The 24111-nt window shown below is 47.5% G+C and overlaps 1 protein-coding gene across 3 annotated transcripts in view; it reads left to right on the top strand.

The window, feature by feature from the left end:
- The window catches only part of USP8 (ubiquitin specific peptidase 8), a 92995-nt gene that overhangs the window by 8454 nt on the left and 60430 nt on the right, over positions 1-24111 (top strand). For all 3 annotated transcript variants that reach the window (XM_040414037.1, XM_040414038.1, XM_040414039.1), the window contains exons 3-4: positions 3993-4137; positions 6614-6699. In XM_040414037.1, coding sequence (XP_040269971.1) covers positions 3993-4137; positions 6614-6699 — 231 coding nt within the window. The remainder of the gene's footprint in view (positions 1-3992; positions 4138-6613; positions 6700-24111) is intronic.

The following is a 24111-nucleotide window of genomic DNA, read 5'->3' as shown; positions in this document are numbered from 1 at the left end:
AGCAGTCACTGCACCAAGGCGTCACTTCCCAGGTCCAGGGCTTCTCTGCTTGGCCAGAGGGTCCAGGCACAGACGCTACGCAAACGCTTTATTCTATCCATCATCCCACCGAATCGATGGTAAATTCACACTGCCCCAACTGGATACACCAACTCTGCCGCCATACAGAAGGGTCCTACATGGACAAGGGTCTTCTTGATTAGACAGTCCCTGTAGGTCTTCCTATCAAAGCTGCAGGCCGGCACTGTCCAAGAAGCAGATCTTGCCCTGTGCATTACTCACATACACTAGTCACCGAGCAAAGAAACACACCCAGTGCACGTCCTGTACACGCCATGGCCACCGCATTATCACATGGAGCCAGGATCCGTCTCACATTTATTCTGCAGCTCTGAAGGATAGATGGTGGTTGCAGTTCCCCTGCATAAATACCCACCTCTTAGGCCCCGTTCACATCACCGCTATTTATTTCTGTTGTTCTGCTCATCTAACGGAGCAGAACAACAAAAATAACTGAAGTGCTGGATCGGGTACATAAGGGTGGGTTTTTGTCATACGTTCAATGTACACAAAAAACATATACATTAACAGACTCCTCAGACAGATGCCATACTGTGGCGTTTTTCACGCAACGCAAGCAAGCATGGTTGCTAGGAGATGATGTAAGTAAATTGATAAAAGTCAATTTACTGTATTATTTTCCCTTATAACTTGGTTACAAGGGAAAATAATAGCATTCTTAATACAGAATGCTTACTAAAATGTGGCTTTAGGGGTAAAAATAAATAAAAATGAACTCCCCTCATCCTGTTGTTCGCGCAGCCGGCATCTTCTTCTTTCTTCTTCTTTCAGGACCTGCCAAAGGACCTGTGCTGACGTCGGTGAGCGCGATTATGTCATCAAAGGTCCTTCGGCAGGTCAAGAAAGAAGACATGCCGGCTGCGCGAACAACAGGATGAGGTGAGTTAATTTTTATTTTTATTTTTTTTAACCCCTCCAGCCCTATTGTACTATGCATTCTGTATTAAGACTGCTATTATTTTCCCTTATAACCATGTTATAAGGGATAATAATAAAATATACAGAACACCTAACCCAAACCCGAACTTCAGTGAAGAAGTCCGGGTTCGGGTCTGGATACCACAGTCAGTTTTTTTTTTTTTTAATCACGCGTGTGCAAAACGCATTTCACCCGCGCGATAAAAACTGAACATCGGAACGCAATTGCGTACCTACTCGCACGATTTTCCCTGATCGCAGTCGCAACGCACCAGACCTAATCCGGACACGCTCGTCTGCAAGGGGCCTAAGTGTCTCTCCTAGGAGTCCTGTCAGGATTTACTCTGCTTCCTGCCCCAAATCATATAACCCTATACATTCCACAGCTCAGCTTCCCTCCCTGCTGTCACGTAGGACATCATGTCACCCATCGTTTCCCTTTAATGGCGAGTCCTGCCTTCCAGTTTTTTCTTCCTTGTGTTCATTTTCCATCTTGTCCTAGTTACTTTACCTCTACATTTCATAATTCTGAAATGCAAAGGTGAAAGACTTTCTTGACCATTACTGTGGAGATATGACCTCCTCTTCTGCAGTGCGTTTACTGGATATACAGTCGTGGCCAAAAGTTTTGAGAATGACACAAATATTAGTCTTCACAAAGTTTGCTGCTAAACTGCTTTTAGATCTTTGTTTCAGTTGTTTCTGTGATGTAGTGAAATATAATTACACGCACTTCATACGTTTCAAAGGCTTTTATCGACAATTACATGACATTTATGCAAAGAGTCAGTATTTGCAGTGTTGGCCCTTCTTTTTCAGGACCTCTGCAATTCGACTGGGCATGCTCTCAATCAACTTCTGGGGCAATTCCTGACTGATAGCAACCCATTCTTTCATAATCACTTCTTGGAGTTTGTCAGAATTAGTGGGTTTTTGTTTGTCCACCTGCCTCTTGAGGATTGACCACAAGTTCTCAATGGGATTAGGATCTGGGGAGTTTCCAGGCCATGGACCCAAAATGTCAACGTTTTGGTCCCCCAGCCACTTAGGGCTCTTTCACACTTGCGTTCTTGTCTTCCGGCATAGAGTTCCGTCGTCGGGGCTCTATGCCGGAAGAATCCTGATCAGGATTATCCTAATGCATTCTGAATGGAGAGTAATCCGTTCAGGATGCATCAGGATGTCTTCAGTTCCGGAACGGAACGTTTTTTGGCCGGAGAAAATACCGCAGCATGCTGCGATTTTTTGCTCCGGCCAAAAATCCGGAACACTTGCCGCAAGGCCGGATCCGGAATTAATGCCCATTGAAAGTCATTGATCCGGATCCGGCCTTAAGCTAAACGTCGTTTCGGCGCATTGCCGCATCCGACATTTAGCTTTTTCAGAGTGGTTACCATGGCTGCCGGGACGCTAAAGTCCTGGCAGCCATGGTAAAGTGTAGTGGGGAGCGGGGAGCAGTGTACTTACAGTCCGTGCGGCTCCTGGGGCGCTCCAGAGTGACGTCAGGGCGCCCCAAGCTCATGGATCATGTGATCACATGGATCACGTCATCCATGCGCATGGGGCGCTCTGACGTCATTCTGGAGCGCCCCGGGAGCCGCACGGACTGTAAGTATACCGCTCCCCCGCTCCCCACTACTACTATGGCAACCAGGACTTTAATAGCGTCCTGGGTGCCATAGTAACACTGAACGCATTTGGAAGACGGTTCCGTCTTCAAATGCTTTCAGTACACTTGCGTTTTTCCGGATCCGGAGTGTAATTCCGGCAAGTGGAGTACACGCCGGATCCGGACAACGCAAGTGTGAAAGAGGCCTTAGTTATCACTTTTGCCTTATGGAACGGTGCTCCATCGTGCTGGAAAATGCATTGTTCTTCACCAAACTGTTGTTGGATTGTTGGAAGAAGTTGCTGTTGGAGGGTGTTTTGGTACCATTCTTTATTCATGGCTGTGTTTTTGGGCAAAATTGTGAGTGAGCCCACTCCCTTGAATGAGAAGCAACCCCACACATGAATGGTCTCAGGATGCTTTACTGTTGGCATGACACAGGACTGATGGTAGCGCTCACCTTTACTTCTTCGGACAAGCCTTTTTCCAGATGCCCCAAACAATCGGAAAGAGGCTTCATCGGAGAATATGACTTTGCCCCAGTCCTCAGCAGTCCATTCACCAAACTTTCTGCAGAAGATCAATCTGTCCCTGATGTTTTTTTTTGGAGAGAAGTGGCTTCTTTGCTGCCCTTCTTGACACGAGGCCATCTTCCAAAAGTCTTTGCCTCACTGTGCGTGCAGATGCGCTCACACCTGCCTGCTGCCATTCCTGAGCAAGCTCTGCACTGGTGGCACTTCGATCCCGCAGCTGAATCCTCTTTAGGAGACGATCCTGGCGCTTGCTGGACTTTCTTGGACGCCCTGAAGCCTTCTTAACAAGAATTGAACCTCTTTTCTTGAAGTTCTTGATGATCCTATAAATTGTTGATTGAGGTGCAATCTTAGTAGCCACAATATCCTTGCCTGTGAAGCCATTTTTATGCAACGCAATGATGGCTGCACGTGTTTCTTTGCAGGTCACCATGGTTAACAATGGAAGAACAATGATTTCAAGCATCACCCTCCTTTTTAACATGTCAAGTCTGCCATTTTAACCCAATCAGCCTGACATAATGATCTCCAGCTTTGTGCTCATCAACATTCTCACCTGAGTTAACAAGACGATTACTGAAATGATCTCAGCAGGTCCTTTAATGACAGCAATGAAATGCAGTGGAAAGGTTTTTTTGGGATTAAGTTAATTTTCATGGCAAAGTAGGACTATGCAATTCATCTGATCACTCTTCATAACATTCTGGAGTATATGCAAATTGCTATTATAAAAACTTAAGCAGCAACTTTTCCAATTTCCAATATTTATGTAATTCTCAAAACTTTTGGCCACGACTGTACATAATACACTGCAGTTTTCATTCTCACAATCAGTTTATTTTATTTTTCAGCTATGTCTCCACTGCTTGCAAGATCTTTCAGAAGGCAGAGGAGTGCAGACTTGACAGAGATGAAGAAAAAGCTTATGTCCTCTATATGAAATTTTTATTTGTATTTGAACTTGTGAAAAAAAGGTCGGATTTCAAGCAGAACCAGGTGCAGTTTTTATTTCAGTTCTATGTGATAACGGTTTATATTACAGGTTCACATTTATGCAACATATTATACAGAGTGAATTAAAGAGGTATTCTGGTTTTGAGGTAGCTATGTAAGATCAATGGGAATCTGACCGCTGGGAACCCCCCCCGACCGTGAGAACAGGAGTCCAGTGTCTCCTGGTATGAATGAAGCGATGGTCGAGCATACGCACTGCCACTCCATTTATCTCCATGGGTTTGCCGGAGATAACCTAGTACATCACCCGGCTATCTCAGCAGTCCCATAGAGTTTGACTAGAGCAGCAGAACACATGCTCTACTGCCACTCCATTCATGTTGGAGAAATGACTAGTTTCTCCACTGATCTTTTAATCTGACTTTGGAATTGCTCCTTGTACCAGCACCAGGGGATGAATTCACCTACAGTGCTGTAAGGAATCTCAAGTTGTCCTCCATTGAAGGCAGTTGACAGTAACCTGTAGTCTGCTAATAGATGGAAAACCGTGGGAATACTGCTGGATTTGATGAGCAACGGTGGAGAACTTGTTTGTATATGATGTTTCTGCCTTAAATTGACATTGTAATTTCATAAAAATGTTGATACATTATAGGGGCATATTATAAGTTTAGATCAGTGGGGGTTTGAGCGCCTAGACCCCCATTGTTGAGGGTAGAGAAGCGTGCACTTAGCGCACTCTTGTTGCGTGATATGGGAGCGAAGGGGCCGATGGACTTTCTATTGAGTCTGTCTAACTTCCTGGCCTGCAGTGAGGAGGGAGAACCAAGCGCACACTTCTTTCCCCTCGTTCTAGTTGTTGGTGGGGGGTCTGAGTACTTTTGATGAAAGTACAGGGACACTTTCAAGGTATCTGATTATAATGGTGTATTAGAGGATAGCTGTTTAAAATGATCAGCATGTTTGCCCACGTCTCCAGTTGGAAGAACTGTTCATTGGAAAGGTTTCCAGCTTCCAGATCCCATGTCTGCTTAACATGTCAGAAGTGTTTTATCTGGAAAACTCATTTAAAGAGGACCTCACACCAGTTTATACTTTATAAAAGCGATACCTCACACTGTAGCCCATGTTCCCTAGATGTCATATCGCTAATTTTTTTTTCTTGATCCACTCCTCTGTTGCGGCGCTGTGCCCCTCATTCTGTTTAGGCGCCCTGTATGCTAATTAATAGCATCGGAACAGGGAGGAGGAGACATTAGCTTTTCTCAGTGGGCGTGTCTTCTATCCGGCTGTGGCGCTGTCCAATCACAGCGGAGCGAGTCACAGCCATTGAGAAAAAAACAGCTCACCTTCTCCCTGGCTGTGACGCTCTTCACTGTGATTGGACAGCGCCACAGCCGGATAGAAGACACGCCCACTGAGAAAAGTTGATGTCTCCTCCTCCCTGTTCCGATGCTATTAATTAGCATACAGGGCACCTAAACAGAACGAGGGGCACATCGCTGCAACGGAGGAGTGGATCAAGAAAAAAAATTAGCGATATGACATCTAGGAAACATGGGCTACAGTGTGAGGTCTCACTTTTTTAAAGTAAAAACTGGTGAAAGGTCCTCTTTAAGGAGGATTTCTCATGAAAGTATCCTTTTTTCACATACTTTTCGTTACAGTCATTGCCACCTTGTTAAAGCAGTGTGCGGCAGATCACTGTGGTGACAACAGGCGATGAATGATGAATCACACAACATTTTGACAAGACGATTACCTGGAACGAGTGTTCATACCCAGTAATTGTCTCTATAATCTGCTAAAGTAAATTGGCAGTAGGAGCCACTTTCGGGTTAGGTCTCCCATTTAGGCCCCATTCGCACGACCGTCATTTTGCTCTGCGTCTGATCCGAATTCATTTCAATGGGGCAGCAAAAAACGCGAGCAGTACTCTGTGTGGTGGCCACATCCGTTCCGCGGCCCCCCAAAAAGATAGAACATGTCCTATTGTTTGTTTTGCGGACAAGAATAGGCAGTGTTACAACTGGTCCACAAAAAAAACCCAGATGCTATTTTTTACTCATCCGTGTTTTGCGGGCCACAAAATACATACGGTCATGTGAATGTACCCTTACGTGTATGGTACCTTCCCTACACCTTCCGTAAGGCTTATGTTGGGGGAGATCAGGCTTGTTGGAATTCAGCTGTCCAATCCCGGTAGCAGCTTCTCTGCCCTCTCCCCATTCACTAATCTGCATCCTCGGGCAGCCATACATATGTATGGAAAAGATAGCGCCACATGAGCGTTAGGCAGACATTTGTCTTGTGTATGACCAGCTTTAGACACAGGTTGTTGTCAATATCACTATCTGAAAGCATTTGTTTCGGCAGTCATTCTGTATAGATTATGTAAGAGTTGCAGTTAATTTGTTCTACATTGGAAAGTTATCAGGGATACATTCAGCACCTCAGATATTCTGCAGTAATAGATATAGCTGTGTTCCTCAGCACTCACATGATTGTTTGCTTCTAGGACTACTACAAGTCATTACTTGGGCCTAGTACCATCTTAAAATCAATTGAAGAAGCAGAAAAGCTCTCGAAAAGTCTCAAAAACAGGTAATTGTTCTATGGCAATTTAAATAGCACCTGACGGGAAGAGTTGATTTTAAAGGGAACCTGTCACGTTGAACATGGTATCTGAGCAGCATGATATAGAGCAGGAGATGCTGAGCAGACTGATATATAGTTATGTGGAAAAGTATTGGTATAAGTTGTATTGGGTTCATATAAATTACTGTTAATTCCGGGCTTTGAAGTCCAGGAGGCGGTCCTATCAGTGATTGACAGCCTTCCCTCTATGACTGTGTATACAGAGATAGCTGTCAATCACTTGTAGCCCCGCCTCCTGGACTTCAAAGCCTGGAATGAGCAGGAATTTAAATGACTGAAATACAATTTTTATTGAATCGTTTTGGGTCTTACTGTTCCAAGAGCTATATCTTAATTTTATTTTTTTCAGTCTATATAGCTGTATGAGGGCTTGTTTTTTGTGAGAAAAGTTGTAGTTTTTAATGGCACCATTTTGGGGTACACATAACTTTCTGATGTAACTTTTATTAACTCTTTCTGGGAGTGAGATGTGAAAAACAGCTATTCTGCCACTGCGTTTTTACGTTATAAATTTTACGGCGTTCATTTTTCGGTATAAATAACATAATATCTTTTATTCTCTGGTCAGTACAATTACAGTGATACCAAATACATATACACTCACCTAAAGAATTATTAGGAACACCTGTTCTATTTCTCATTAATGCAATTCTCTAGTCAACCAATCACATGGCAGTTGCTTCAATGCATTTAGGGGTGTGGTCCTGGTCAAGACAATCTCCTGAACTCCAAACTGAATGTCAGAATGGGAAAGAAAGGTGATTTAAGCCATTTTGAGCGTGGCATGGTTGTTGGTGCCAGACGGGCCGGTCTGAGTATTTCACAATCTGCTCAGTTACTGGGATTTTCACGCACAACCATTTCTAGGGTTTACAAAGAATGGTGTGAAAAGGGAAAAACATCCAGTATGCGGCAGTCCTGTGGGCAAAAATGCCTTGTGGATGCTGGAGGTCAGAGGAGAATGGGCCGACTGATTCAAGCTGATAGAAGAGCAACGTTGGCTGAAATAACCACTCGTTACAACCGAGGTATGCAGCAAAGCATTTGTGAAGCCACAACACGCACAACCTTGAGGCGGATGGGCTACAACAGCAGAAGACCCCACCGGGTACCACTCATCTCCACTACAAATAGGAAAAAGAGGCTACAATTTGCACGAGCTCGCCAAAATTGGACTGTTGAAGACTGGAAAAATGTTGCCTGGTCTGATGAGTCTCGATTTCTGTTGAGACATTCAAATGGTAGAGTCCAAATTTGACGTAAACAGAATGAGAACATGTATCCATCATGCCTTGTTACCACTGTGCAGGCTGGTGGTGGTGGTGTAATGGTGTGGGGATGTTTTCTGGGCACACTTTAGGCCCCTTAGTGCCAATTGGGCATCGTTTAAATGCCACGGGCTACCTGAGCATTGTTTCTGACAATGTCCATCCCTTCATGACCACCATGTACCCATCCTCTGATGGCTACTTCCAGCAGGTTAATGCACCATGTCACAAAGTTCGATTCATTTCAAATTGGTTTCTTGAACATGACAATGAGTTCACTGTACTAAAATGGCCCCACAGTCACCAGATCTCAACCCAATAGAGCATCTTTGGGATGTGGTGGAACGGGAGCTTCGTGCCCTGGATGTGCATCCCTCAAATCTCCATCAACTGCAAGATGCTATCCTATCAATATGGGCCAACATTTCTAAAGAATGCTACCAGCACCTTGTTGAATCAATGCCACGTAGAATTAAGGCAGTTCTGAAGGCAAAAGGGGGTCCAACACCGTATTAGTATGGTGTTCCTAATAATTCTTTAGGTGAGTGTATATTTTTTGTACAACTTTTTTTTTTTTTTTTTTGCAATAAAACCACTTTTCTCGCCCATATTCCTTGGGGGACACAGGAAACCATGGGTATAGCTCTGCTCCCTAGGAGGCGTGACACTAAGCGAAAGCTGTAAGCCCCTCCTCCATCAGCTATACCCTTCAGCCTGGAGAAGAGACTGCCAGTTTTTGCTTAGTGTCCAAGGAGGCAAGACACCCCCTGCTTCGGCAGGGTTGTTTTCCTATGATTTTTTATTTTTACGTTATTTGTTGTTTTTTAATTCGTTTTTTTTCTACCTACAGGGACAACAGAGGCGCATTAGACCCCTCTGTTTCTCCCGGGGTTGAGTTGCGCCAGTGCCGGTAATTCCGCACTGCCGCCTCCCCCACAGAAGACAAGGTGGACCAGGGCAGCCTCGCTCCCCTGCGTCCCGCCAGCTCAGGGTCGCCCGCACGCCAAGTCCCTCCCCCGGCTTCCTGCCACTGCGGTGCCAGGAGCTGAAGGGGCGACCCCCGCTGGATGGACTGAGGGCGAAGACAGCGTATGGTGAGAGTGGCTGCTCCAGCCTCCCCTTCCTCCCTCCCACCGCTGCTACCAACATGGCCACTGCTACATTGTCCAAAGGGACCTCCACTTCACCGCCCAACCCCGGCCCCCCCCCCCCCCCCCCCCCATATCGGGACGTTACCGGGCTTAGTTGGAGGGCAGTTTATCTGGGCAAGTCCTAGAACGCTGCCTTACAGGGGACGGCTGCAGACAAGCAAGCCGTCTGCTACATCCAGGCGCGGCGGGAGCCGTTTTTCTTGGCATGAACGGCGCCATTTCATGGCCGGCACTTCAACATCCTTGGGGGTTAAAATCATTTTGCCGCGCGCGCGCGGCTCTGCTTCGGCTTCAGCGCGGCAGAGGGGGGGCGGAGCTTCCTTACACATTCAGCTCCGTGCCGCTGCGCTCCGCTACTTCCGGGTTCATCTCTCTGCCGTGCGATCCTGAAGCCATTCAGCTCCGTGCTGCTGCCTCTCCTCCACAGCCTCCTCAGTCTGTTCCCCTTACAGCTGCCGCTTGTATCATCCGGGTCTGGTAGGACTGTTAACCCCCTCCGTGCCACAGTACTGTTGCTTGGTTCTCACTTTAAGTGCAACATCTTTCCACCATGTCAGACCCTTCTGCAGCCGCCAAGCCATGGTACCATGCCTGTACTGCTTGTAGGGAACCCTTTCCCCGGGGGCAGTCTGATCCGCACTGTACTGCATGCCGAGCTCCACCGCAGCCTCAGTCGCCCGCTGTGTCGCTCCCTGCTTCCTCTGACCCGCCTGACTGGGCTAGATCCCTGTCCCAGGCCGTGGAAAGCCTCACTCATGTCGTGGGCCGCCTAATAGACAGGCCACCTACCCCGCAGGTCGCCACTCTGACTGTCGCGCCCTCCGGGTCCACTGCTTCTGCCGCTGCAGCGGGTTCACCCTCTCCTAGTGACCCCTCCCGAGCTAGGCACTCTCAGAAGCGTATTAGAGTAGAGCGAGCCTCCTCCTCTGAGGCCTCACTCTCTCCGCCACGCGTGCGCACCCAGACGGGCCTCTCCTCTCCAAAGGATTCGCTCTCTGAAGGTGAATTGGCGGTTTCAGATCTGGAAATGGACTCGGCCCTGCCGTCCAAGCTAGCCTCAGCGATGGGCCAACTCATCTCTGATATTCGTGACACCTTTAAGGTGCAGGATGACCCCCCTAGCTCGGACGCAGCTAGCGTCTCCTTTATCAGACCCAGGCAGGCCTCAAAAGTCTTTCCAATCCACTCTGATTTCTCCTCCGTGGTGTCTAAGGCTTGGGCTCGCCCGGACGCCCGTTTTGTCAACCCAAAGAAGCTGGACATTTGCTATCCTTTTCCAGCCGATGTCGTGGCCACCTGGTCTTCACCCAAGGTGGACCCCCCTGTGGCTCGGCTGTCAAAGAACACGGCCATCCCTGTTCCCGACGGGTCCTCTCTTCAGTCAGCGGAGGACCGTCGCATGGAGACCCTTTCCAAGGGCATTTTTGCTGCCTCCGGTTCTGCTCTCAGACCGGTTTTTGCCTCTGCTTGGGCAGGGAAAGCAATCTCTGCTTGGGGTGCGCAGCTGGAACAGGAGTTGGACTCAGACGTCCCCATCCAGGACCTACGTTCCTTGGCCCAGCTTATTATTCGGGCCGGGAATTTTGTCTGTGAGGCCTCCCTTGATGCGGGAGCCCTTATTGCACGCTCCTCCGCCCTGGCAGTTGCCGTCAGGAGGGAGCTCTGGCTGAAGGTCTGGAAAGCGGACGCTGCCTCCAAACGTTCCTTGGCGGGGCTACCGTTTGCGGGTTCCCGCCTTTTCGGGGTCCGCTTAGACGAACTTATTTCAGAGGCCACGGGTGGTAAAAGCACCCATCTCCCTCAACCCCAAGCCAGGGGCGCCCCCCGCGGACGCCCTGGTGCGTCTCGTTTTCGGTCCTCCCGCAGGGCCTCTGGGGCTCCCACCACAGCTGCCGCTTCGGCTCCTCCCCAGGACAAGCGTAGGAAGCCGTTTTTTCGGGCGCAGCCATCCTGGCGCAAGCCGCAGGCTGCCCGCACACCCGCAGCAAAACAGTCCTCTGCCTGAAGGCGCGCCCCCACCCACCCGGGTGGGGGGCCGGCTCCTCCTTTTCAAGGACGTCTGGATGGCTCACGTCTCCGACGCCTGGGCCCTCGAAATTGTGTCCTCCGGATACAAAATCGAATTTGTTTCCTTCCCTCCGGATCGGTTCTTTCGCTCCCGCCCGCCGCGGGACCCGAAAGGCGCGGCTGCGTTCTCCGCGGCCGTTCAAGCCTTACTGGACAGGGGGGTGATTACCCCCGTTCCTCCAGAGGAAAGATTCCAAGGGTTCTACTCGAACCTCTTTGTAGTTCCCAAGAAGGGAGGTTCGGTGCGGCCCATTTTGGACCTCAAAAAGCTCAACCGTTTTCTCCTCCTTCGACGGTTTCGGATGGAGTCCCTCCGCTCCGCGGTGGCTTCCCTGGAGCAGGGAGATTTCATGTCTTCCATCGATATACAGGATGCCTACCTCCATGTTCCGGTAGCCCGGTGTCACCATCGCTTCCTTCGATTCGCCGTGGGGGACCTCCACTTCCAATTTGTCGCCCTTCCCTTTGGGCTGGCAACAGCCCCCCGGGTGTTCACCAAGGTCCTGGCCCCGGTTTTAGCCTTACTCCGTTCCAGGGGTGTTTTTCTGCTACCGTACTTGGACGATATCCTCATCAAGGCTCCGTCCCTTTCTCAAGCGGTTGCCAGCGTGGATCTCACTCTAGAGACTCTGGCGAGGTTCGGTTGGGTCATCAACTTCCCCAAGTCCTCCCTTCCCCCCTCCAGACATCTCGTCTTCCTGGGAATGCTTTTAGACACGGGAGCGGCGGAGGTACGTCTTCCCTCGGAAAAACGTCTGACCCTCCGTGGGGCGGTTCGGGGTCTCCTTCTCCACCGTCGACCGTCTTTCCGCTTCTGCATGCGGGTATTGGGGCAGATGGTTGCCTGCTTCGAGGCGATCCCATTTGCGCAGTTTCACTCCCGCCCTCTCCAACGGGCGATCCTCTCCTCCTGGGACAAATCACCGCAGTTCATCCCTTCCATCTTTCGCCTCCGGTGCGGTCATCTCTCCGCTGGTGGTTACAGTCCCCTCTTCTGGGCAGGTCCTTTCTGCCACTCAACTGGTTGGTGGTTACAACCGATGCCAGTCTCTCGGGCTGGGGAGGCGTGTTTCCTCCCCGATCCGTCCAGGGCATTTGGTCTCCATCGGAGTCCAAACTCTCGATCAATGTCCTGGAACTGAGAGCGGCCCTTCTGTCTCTACGACACTGGACTCTTCTGCTGAAGGGTCATCCAGTTCGTGTACAATCAGACAACGCCACGGCTGTGGCGTACATAAACCACCAGGGGGGCACTCGCAGCGCTGCTGCGATGCGGGAGGTCTCCAGCATTCTCCGTTGGGCGGAAGCCCACGTCCCGGCCCTATCTGCAATTTTTATTCCAGGGGTGGACAATTGGGCGGCGGACTTCCTCAGTCGCACCACCGTCGACCCCGGCGAGTGGTCTCTTCACCCGGAGGTATTCGAGGCCATTTGCCTTCGTTGGGGCATACCGGACGTGGACCTCATGGCCTCAAAATTCAATCACAAGGTCCCCGCCTATCTGTCCAGGGCCAGGGATCCGGGAGCTTGCGGAGCCGACGCCCTCGTTCTTCCTTGGCGAGGCTTCGCGCGCCCATACATATTCCCTCCCATCCCTCTCCTGCCCAAGGTCCTTCGGAAGATCGCGGCGGAAGGCGTCTCGGTGATTCTGGTCGCTCCGGACTGGCCCCGCCGGTCTTGGTATGCCGACCTCATGCTGCTCCTGGCAGACGCGCCCTGGCCGCTGCCCGCCAGGGAAGATCTTCTCTCTCAGGGACCGATCTTCCACCCGCGTTTAGGGTCCCTACGTTTGACGGCGTGGTTGTTGAGACCACCGTCCTGACACGTAGGGGTTTTTCTGCGGACGTCAGCCGCACCATGATCCGCGCCCGTAAGCCGTCCTCTTCTAGGATCTATTATAGGACCTGGAGGACCTTTTTGGGGTTCTGTGCCGATCTGGGGATTCCTCCGCTCCGCTTTTCTCTCCCCACCGTTTTGTCCTTCCTGCAGAGCGGACTGGCCCAAGGTCTAGGCCTTAGTTCTTTGAAGGGTCAGGTATCTGCGCTGTCCATTTTGTTTCAGCGCCCACTGGCCCCCCTTGGTCCTGTCAAGACCTTCCTTCAGGGCGTGGCTCACGCGGTTCCCCCGTATCGCCCTCCGGTACCGCCCTGGGACCTGAACCTGGTTCTCTCAGCGCTCCAGGCTTCTCCTTTCGAGCCTCTGCGTACGGTTTCCTTGCGACTTCTGTCCTGCAAGGTTATTTTCCTTGTAGCCATCACCTCTCTTCGGAGGGTGTCCGAATTGGCTGCACTCTCCTGTCTGGAACCTTTCCTAGTGTTCCACCAGGACAAGGTGGTTCTTCGTCCGGTCCCTTCCTTCCTTCCTAAGGTGGTCTCCGCCTTTCATCTGAACGAGGACATCGTTCTCCCCTCTTTGTGTCCTTCCCCTTCCCATCCGCGGGAGAGGAAGCTTCATCGCCTGGACGTTGTCAGGGCGCTCAAGATTTACCTGGAAGTAACCAGCTCGTTCAGGCATACTGACTCGCTCTTTGTGGTCCCGGAAGGGTCGCGCAGAGGGATGGCGGCATCCAAAGTTGCTATCGCCCGTTTTGTCAAGATGGCTGTTACTGAGGCTTATCTCGCCAAGGGCAGGGTTCCTCCCCTTGGTGTTACCGCTCACTCCACTAGAGCGGTCGGGGCTTCCTGGGCTCAGAGAAATCGGGCTTCTTCGGAGCAGATTTGCAAGGCGGCCACTTGGTCCTCCTTGCACACCTTCACCAAGTTCTACAGGGTGCATACTCATGCGTCGGCTGACGCTGCTTTAGGCCGTCTGGTGTTGCAGGCGGCAGTTGATTGATGCCTCTGGTGTTGGTCTAGTTTGTTCTGGTCCCTCCCTTCTGGGACTGCTCTGGAACGTCCCATGGTTTCCTGTGTCCCCCAAGGAATATGGGCGAGAAAAGGAGACTTTTGTATTACTTACCAGTAAAGTCTCTTTCTCGCTCTTCCTTGGGGGACACAGCACCCGCCCTTCATTGGGTTACAGTTGTGGTTCCGGCTTGGTTGCCCCCGTTGGGGCTCGACAGTTCCTTTTCCGGTTGGTGGTTATCTTTCACTACTTGGACACGCAACTGGCAGTCTCTTCTCCAGGCTGAAGGGTATAGCTGATGGAGGAGGGGCTTACAGCTTTCGCTTAGTGTCACGCCTCCTAGGGAGCAGAGCTATACCCATGGTTTCCTGTGTCCCCCAAGGAAGAGCGAGAAAGAGACTTTACTGGTAAGTAATACAAAAGTCTCCTTTTTTCCAGGACGTCCCCCATGACGGCACATGGGAGGATGTCCTTATAGGCATCTGTAGGGACAGGAAGCAAGAGAGTTTAAAAGGTCCCTCCCCACCCCTCTATCCAGTGTTTTTCCTGTCCCTACAGGGAGTTGCAAGAGAGGCCCTCCTTAGGGTGAAGAACAGAACATGGAAGTAGCCGCAGGCTACTAGGGCTGGAACTGGGTCGGGTGGTGTCCAGCCATTCCTCCCAGTTTCCTCAAGGCCCTGCTAGTACCTCTTTGCGAGGTTCCCTAGCCTTCCCAGCTTACCTCTCTCCCACATGGCCGCGGTATCTAGAAGCCAAAGCCGCTTCCCCCTTCGGGGGCTCTGAGCTCGGCAGCGCGCCTTCTCCTCGAGCGGGTGTATAGTGGGGACGTCGCTTCCGGGGAACGCTCCGGGTACAGGAAGTGACACTGCTCTGCCAGGATCCAAGATGGCGGCACCCAGCGTTCCATGCTGGAGGCCTGGATGAGGGGCTCGCATGAGGGGTCGACTCTCCCCTAGGGGATAGAGTCCCCAAGAAAGAAGGAGCGCAGCGGCAGCAGGGGGCGGACCCTTAAGGTAAGGTCATATAAAAAAGGAACCAGCAAGCAGTCGGGCTTGTCTGCTGTTCCAGATGAAGTCCCAGATGTCTACCAAAGCTGAAATGGCTGGCGATACCCCTCCTCAGGGCTATGTAAGTTTTTACCAAGCCCTGCTTTATCCTGTTTTATTCTTCTTTATTGGTGTACTCTAGTACTAAGGGAGAGTTCCTTTATTTCTTTCTAGGGGGAAAAGGATCTGGGAGGAGGTTCAGTAACCCAGAACAACTCAAGACGAGATGTTTGGAGGATTAAGGGCAAAGAAAAGGAAGCTGGTTCTGGTCAATTCCAATCTGAGAGAGATGATACTGGAGGAGTGGGAAGATGCAGAAAAGAAACTTTTCATTCCTCGAGAATTCAGAAGTTGCCTTCTATTTAATCTGGAGGACACTAAATTATGGCAAGAAGTTCCAAAAATAGATGTCCAGGTAGCAAAAGTTGCAAAACGACGACCATCCTATTTAAAGACTTGTCCCAATTGAAAGATCCCATGGACCGAAAATCTGATGGTCTCCTAAAAAGGGTCTGGGAATGTTCAGTGGCAAGAATCAATACTAATATTGCTGCAACATCTGTAGCCAGAGCTATGGGATTATGGCTCAATCAATTGGAAAACCATTTAAAGCTCAAGACACCTAGAGAAGTAATTCTGGATTCTCTGCCTTTGCTAAAAATGGCCACAGCTTTCATGGGTGACGCTTCTGCAGAATCTATCCGTTTTGCCTCACGAAGTGGAACACTATCAAATACCGCTAGAAGGGCCTTGTGGCTGAAGACCTGGACAGGCGACAACAGCTTCTAAAAATAAGTTATGTGCAATACCATTTTACGGTTTTTACGTATTCGGACCAGTATTTGATACTATTTTGGAAAGAGTGGCTGACAAGAAAAAAGGATTTCCAGAAGAGAAGCCCAAGAAAAGTCAGCCCTTTCCGAGAACAAACACAGTCCCAGTACTCCTCAAGTAGACCGAAGGGAAAATCTGGTAGATGGAACTACCCGAAAGGAGGCAAGGGAAGAGGGTTCCTTTTCAACCCGAACAATACAAATAATCCAGGAATGGGTTATTTGTTTTTTCATCCAGGAATGGGTTTCCATTACAAAAAATCCCTGGGTAATACGAACCATTCAGGAGGGTTACAAACTAGAATTCAAGTCTCCTCCCCCACAGCATTTTCAGATAACGAATCCTCACTCAGAAACCCTACAGAATCAACTTCTTCTGGATATTCAGTCTCTGTGTAAGATGAAGGCCATTGTTCCAGTACCCTTGCATCAACAGTTCAAGGGTCATTATTCCAAACTGTTCCTTGTAAAAAAAAAACTAATGGATTGTTCAGGACAATTATAAACCTCAAATTCCTGAACAGGTGGATCTCCTATCGAAAATTCAAGATGGAATCCATTCAGTCAGCTATTCCACTCATCACCCCGGCAGCATTCATGTGCACAATAGACTTGAAGGATGCATATTATCATATCCCTATTTATCCTCATCATCAAAAATATCTGAGATTTGAAATAAAAGTGAACAGTCACATACATCATTTCCAATTTCAGTGTCTGCCATTCGGAATCTCGTCAGCTCCGTGGATTTTTATAAAACTGATGGTAAAAGTGATGGCTCACCTAAGACAGTACAAAATAGATATCATCACATACCTGAACGATTTCTTATTAACAGCCCAATCTCAGAAGATATTAAAAGATCATCTTCAATTAACACTGTATATGCTTACCAAATTGGGATGGATTATCAACTTCAACAAATCAGATCCGCAGTTGGAAACCAGGAATATTTTCTTGGGTACACTTCTAGATTCAATGAAAGAAAGATCCTTTCTACCTATAACCAAACAAAATACCATGGTAATAAAATTCCAACACTTCAAAAAGAAGAAAAGTTGCACGATTAGAGAGGCAATGAGGATTCTGGGCATCATAACATCTTGCATACCCATGATTCCCTGTGGCCCATTTTCATTCAAGACTATTACAGAAACTGATACTATCTTGGTGGGACAAGAGTCAAAAATCTCTAGACAAAAGGATTTTCCTTACCACAGGGGTAACGAACTCCCTGAACTGGTGGTTAACTCCAGACAACCTAGTGAAGGGAATTCACTGGAAGCTGGATCCAATGATGACGGTAACCACGGATGCCAGCAATTTAGGCTGGGGAGCCCAGGTGGAGGATCTATATTTTCAAGGAGAATGGTCACCTCAAGAGAGCCTGGGATCATCAAACTTAAAAGAGCTAACAGCGGTTCTGAAGACTCTGAAACAGGCCGAAAATATTGTAAAAGGTAAAAATCTAAGGATCTACTCAGACAACATCATTGTGGTGTGTTAGCTCAAACACCAGGAGGGAACCAGGAACCCCTTGCTGCAGAGGGTGTCAAATCAAATTTTTAACTGGGCCCATTCAAACGTGTTATCAATTTCAGCCTTACATCTGAGGGGCAGAGAAAACACAATGGCAGATTTCCTGAGCAGGAAAAGAGTCGATCCTGGAGAGTGGATGCTAAACAAAAAAGTGTTCCAGGAGTTATGTCACCAATGGGGTCAGCCTCAGATAGACCTATTTGCGACCAGAGTAAACACACAGGCAAGCTGTTTTTACTCTCTAAATCCAAGAGACAATCCTCTAGCAGTGGACGCAATGTCACAAACCTGGAACATGGATTTTGCATATGCTTTCCCACCAATTCCTCTTATTCCGGCAGTATTGAGGAAGATTGGCGAGAGCACGACAAAGGTGCTATTGATTACTCTGGCCTGGCCCAAAAGGAGCTGGTACTCGCAACTCAGAGCAATGTGCATAGAAGAGCCATTGATCCTCCCAAGCAGACAGGATCTTCTAGTTCAGGGCCCTCTAAAACATCCAGATCTGAAAACCTTGAATTTGACGGCCTGGATCCTGAAAGGGAAATGCTAAAAAGGCAAGTTCTTTCGGAAAAAGTAATTGCAACGTTACAAAATAGTCGCAAACCAGTTACTTCAGCCATATACGGTAAAATCTGGAAAAAATATGGTTCCTGGTTGTCTTCATCACACCCAGACTGTTCCTCACCTACCATTTCACACATCCTAGACTTTCTGCAGAAAGGGTTTGATTTAGGTTTGAGATCGAGTACCTTTAAAAGTCCAGGTATTGGCTATTTCGGCTTTCCTAGATTTTCCATTAGCTGAACATAGATTCTTTAAAGCCATTTCCAGATTAAGATCCACAATAAAACAAAATGTCCCAACATGGGACTTAACATTAGTCCTAAACTCCCTTTGTGAACCTCCGTTTGAACCATTAGATGATATCTCCTCAAAATATTTGACCATGAAAGCTGCCTTCCTGGTAGCCATTACCTCCGCCCATAAGATAGGGGAAATTCAAGCTCTCTATGAAAGAACCTTATTTAAAAAATTCTTGATGATACAATAATCTTAAAATTAGACCCAGCCTTTTTACCAAAAGTAGTCTCCTCCTTCCATGAAAAACAGGAAATAATTATTCCGTCTTTTTGTGCTTCCCCTAGAAATGCCAAAGAGGAGCATTTCCATTGCTTGGATGTACGGAGGATGATAGTTAAATATCTCCAGTCAACAGAATCTTGGAGACAGGATTCAAATTTATTCATTCAGCATGGAGGAAAAAATTAAGGCCAGAAAGTTACTAAACAAACCTTGGCTAGATGGATTAAAGATACAATTCGAGAGGCATACTCTTTACCAAAATAGAGCTGTCCAATCTCCATTAAAGACCAATGGACCAGGGCTATGGCAACATCGTGGGCAGAAAAAGCTGATGTCATGATAGATGAAATCTGTAGAGCAGCTACATGGACAAATTTATAATGCCTTTTGCAAGCATTATCGTTTGGACCTCCTAACCATTCAGAATTTAGTGTTTGGACGAAAGGTCCTTCGAGCAGTGGTTCTCCCCCCCCTAAAAAGTTAAAGTGATTGGGTATTTCTCCCATGTGCCGTCATGGGGGACGTCCTGGAAATTGGTAATTAGTCTTACCGTTAATTTGTTTTTCAGGAGTCCAACTTGACAGCACCAATATATCCCCCAAAAAATAAATGTATGTATGTATATTTCTCATATACTTCTATAATAACAATGTGCTGTTAATATTGTGAATCTAGAATTGCTAGGTATATAACCTGGTTAAAAAAAATGATTCCGGTGTAGTAATTTATAAGACACTGGATAGGGGGGTGGGGAGGGGCCTTTTAAACTCTCGTGCTTCCTGTTCCTACAGAGGCCTACCTCCCATGTGCTGTCATGTTGGGCTCCTGAAAAAACTATTACCGCCAAGACTAATTACCGTTTTTATTTATTTTTTTAAGTAAAAAAATGTTTTTGCATTGCCGCTTACCAAGACCTATAACTTTTTTTTTTTTTTTCTTTCTATGGATTGTGTGAAGGCTTGATTTTTGCAGGAATACTTTTATTTTTCATTGGTATCATTTTGGAGTAAATTACTGTTTTTGATCGCTTGTTAAGTTTTTCTCGTGGCAACTAAGAATAAATTAGCAATTCTGTCTTTTTTTTATTTTTATTTTTTTTTACATTTTTTGTTTTACGGCGTTCACCGTAGGGTATAATTTACGTGATATTTATGTAGTCCGGGTTGTTACAGCGGCAATACCAAACATATGGGGGAGATTTTTTTTGTTTGCAATTTTTTTTATTGAAAAGCGTATTTTCAATGGAAAAAAAAACGTATTTTTTTTTTTTCTTTTCTTATGGAATTTTTTATTTCTTTCTTTTTTTTTTTTTTTTTTTACCACTTAATAGTTCAGTGCAGCCTGCTGGAAATTACTCAAGGCTGGTCTGGGGCCTACACGAGACGCCAGCCAGCCTTCATACATGTCGGCATTTGCGGGGTTACCTGCCATTTTTGTTCCTTCTCCCCTCAGATATGGTTTTCCTAATGAATCCTACATTTCCCATCATGCCTGGCTTTGCAGAGACAGAGGGGGCAGTCTCACCACACTGCAGTGCTCTGCTCTGAGAGCCATGACAGATCAGTGCTGTCCCCTCATACTGCAGGGTCTCTATTTTTTTCCTATGTGATACAGTTTGTCCTCTCTCTCTCTCTCTCTCTCTCTCTCTCTCTCTCTCTCTCTCTCTCTATCTCGATATCTCTCTCTCGATATCTCGATATCTCTCTCTCGATATCTCTCTCTCTCTCTCGATATCTCTCTCTCTCTCTCGATATCTATCTTTCTCTCTCGATATCTCTCTCTCTCTCTCTCTCTCTCGATATCTCTCTCTCTCTCTCTCGATATCTCTCTCTCGATATCTCTCTCTCTCTCTCTCTCTCTCTCGATATCTCTCTCTCTCTCTCTCTCTCGATATATCTCTCTCTCTCTCTCTCTCGATATCTCTCTCTCTCTCTCGATATCTCTCTCTCTCTCTCGATATATCTCTCTCTCTCTCTCGATATATCTCTCTCTCCCTCTCCCTCTCGATATCTCTCTCTCTCTCTCTCTCTCTCGATATCTCTCTCTCTCTCTCGATATCTCTCTCTCTCTCTCGATATCTCTCTCTCGATATCTCTCTCTCTCTCTCTCTCTCTCTCTCTCTCTCTCTCTCTCTCTCTCGATATATCTCTCTCTCCCTCTCCCTCTCCCTCTCCCTCTCCCTCTCTCTCTCGATATCTCTCTCTCTCTCTCTCTCGATATCTCTCTCTCTCTCGATATCTCTCTCTCTCGATATCTCTCTCTCTCTCGATCTCTCTCTCTCTCTCTCTCTCTCTCTCTCGATATCTCGATCTCTCTCTCTCTCTCTCTCTCTCTCTCTCTCTCTCTCTCTCTCTCTCGATATCTCTCTCTCTCTCTCTCGATATCTCTCTCTCGATATCTCGATATCTCTCTCTCGATATCTCTCTCTCTCTCTCTCTCTCTCTCTCTCTCTCTCTCTCTCTATATCTCTCTCTCTCGATATCTCTCTCTCTCGATATCTCTCTCATAAAACTACACACAGTATAGACAGAGAGTGAAAATTTTATTTTTATAAAAAAAAGAAAAACACCGGCCCATAAGAGGTTTTAGATGAGGACAATTAAAAAATATATATATTTTTTATTAGAACTCAGGTCAGACCCCTAATGTTAATCAGACCTAAGCTGACAGCCCCAATCAGACCCCCAATGTTAATAAGACCTCAGATCAGACCCCCAATCAGAACTCGGATAAGAGCCCCATGCCTCTCCTCAGCCCCCATTGCCTCATATCAGCCCCCATGCCACAGAGCACATAAAATAAAAAAAACACTTACCTCTCCTGCTCCGGACGCTGCCGCTCCTCACCTCCAGCGCTCTTCCTGTATCCGGCTGTGCTGTGACCTGACGTGGACAGCGTGAGGTCACAGACTGCCCTCACGTTGTGCGCAGCCACAGTACTGCCGAGGACTTGGAAGCGATGAGTACAGAGCCTTTACCACTTCCCGGTCCTCCAATTATGGAAGCGTTCAATAGTACCGAAGTGCTTATTAGTATTCACCTCATAAGACGCAGGGACATTTTCCCCCGTCTTATGGGGTGAAAAATACAGATTTTTCCCTTATGGTGAACTCCATAAAAAAACTACAAAACAATGCCAGAATTGCTGCTTTTTGCTTATTTGCCACCCAAAAAAAGACAGAAATATGGGTCCTGCACAAAAGTACTAAAACATTAAAAACACTATATTTGGTATCGCAGTAATCGTACTCACCCAGAGAGTAAAGTTATGTTATTTATGCCGAAAAATTAATGCCACAAAATTTACAATGTAAAAACCCAGTGGCAGTATTGCTGTTTTTACCTATCCCCCTCCCAGAAAGAGGTAATAAAAGTTAATCAGTAAATTACGTGTACCCTAAAATGGCGCCAATAAAAACTACAACTTGTCCTACAGCACTGGGTGTCCAGCAGTCATATATTTATCACCTACCCTATGAATAGGTGCTAAATGTTTTTTGTTGGATAACCCCAAGGAGAAATCCTTTAAGAATTTTCCTCTGATCTGCCACAGATGAACAGAGAAGACCGCATTGGTGGAGTTTGTGATCTTGGACCACCACTGGTTAACATGATGACACCTTTCACTGTACTCTGAGATTTGTTTCTGAAAATCTGACACAGCATTGTAGGCCAAGGGTTGTGTGGAATGAAGTGTCTAAGGCTACTTTCACACTTGCGTTCAGAGCGGGTCCGTCTGGTATCTACACAGACGGATCCGCTCCTATAATGCAAACGCTTAGATCCGTTCAGAACGGATCCGTTTGCATTACCATTTTTTTTTGTTCATGATAATGCAAACGGATCCGTTTTGACTTTACATTGAAAGTCAATGGGGGACGGATCCGTTTGAAAATTGAGCCATACTGTGTCAACTTCAAACGGATCTGTCCCCATTGACTTACATTGTAAGTCTGGACGGATCCGTTTGCCTCCGCACGGCCAGGCGGACACCCGATCGCTGCAAGCAGCATTCAGGTGTCCGCTTGCTGAGCGGAGACTGAACGCTGCCAGACTGATGCATTCTGAGCGGATCCGCCTCCACTCAGAATGCATTAGGACTGGACGCATCCGTTCGGGGCCGCTTGTGAGCCCCTTCAAACGGAACTCACAAGCGGACACCCGAACGCTAGTGTGAAAGTAGCCTAAGCAAAGGGCCATTGATTTTAAGGACAGTCAGAGGTTACTACAGTGGTTGATATGAGGGTTGAGTAAGAGTTTCCTCTGAAACGTCCTATATGCCTCCATATTTTAGTCCAGATGACTATCAGACAACAGTTAGCCAGCTACTCCTGGATTATATGAAAAATGAATAAAAAATTCTTAAGGTTGTGTATTTGTAGAGCAGAGATCTTGAATAGAAAAAGCTCAGAATGTTCATGCAGACCACATATTAACGTAAAGGCCACTTTGAAGGAGTTATCCAGGAAAAGATATTTATGACTTATCCTCTGGATCGCTCATCAGTATCAGATCTGCAGGGGTGCGACCCCCGGGACCCCCGCCGATCAGCTGTTAGAAGAGGCCTTGAGCGCCGCAGCCCTTCCTAGGCCAGTGACATCGCTGTACATTGGTCACATGGCCTAGTTGCTGCTAAGCCCCATTCGAATCAATGGGGCTGAGCTGCAATACCAAACATGTATGGCGCTGTCCTTGAAAATCTGCCGGGAGCCGCAGCAGCTTCCTGAAAGAACCCCCACTAATGTGATAATGATGACATATCCTGAGGATAGGTCATCATTATCATTTCCCATATAAACCTTTTAAAGGGCTTCTGTCACCCCACTAAACTTTTTTTTTTTTGTGTACTTATAATCCCTATCCTGCCATATTGCCATACATTATGTTATTAATAATTTTCGTTCAGTAGATTTAGCAAAAAACTTACTTTTATGATATGCTAATTACCTTTCTACCAGCAAGTAGGGCGTCTACTTGCTGGTAGCAGCCGCAGAAACCCCCCCTCCTTCTATTGATTGACAGGGCCAGCCGCGATCTCCTCCTCTGGCCAGCCCTGTCAGCATTTCAAAAATCGCGCGCCTGTGTTGATTCGGCGCAGGCGCTCTGAGATAAGGAGGCTCGCCTCCTCAGCACTCCCTCAGTGCGCCTGCGCCGATGACGTCACCAAAAGAGAAGACGTCATCGGCGCAGGCGCACTGAGGGAGTTCTGAGGAGGCGAGCCTCCTTATCTCCGAGCGCCTGCGCCGAATCAACACAGGCGCGAGATTTTTCAAATGCTGACAGGGCCAGTCGGAGGAGGAGATCGTGGCTGGCCCTGTCAATCAACAGAAGGAGGGGGCGGTTTTCTGCGGCTGCTACCAGCAAGTAGACGCCCTACTTGCTGGTAGACAGGTAATTAGCATATCATAAAAGTAAGTTTTTTGCTAAATCTACTGAACGAAAATTATTAATAACATAATGTATGGCAATATAGCAGGATAGTGATTATAAGTACACAAAAAAAATATATATGAGTTTAGTGGGGT

The sequence above is a fragment of the Bufo bufo genome, chromosome 1 (genome assembly GCF_905171765.1).
Source record: "Bufo bufo chromosome 1, aBufBuf1.1, whole genome shotgun sequence".
Taxonomy (NCBI): domain Eukaryota; kingdom Metazoa; phylum Chordata; class Amphibia; order Anura; family Bufonidae; genus Bufo; species Bufo bufo.
This window is presented reverse-complemented; position numbering and strand designations above follow the sequence as displayed.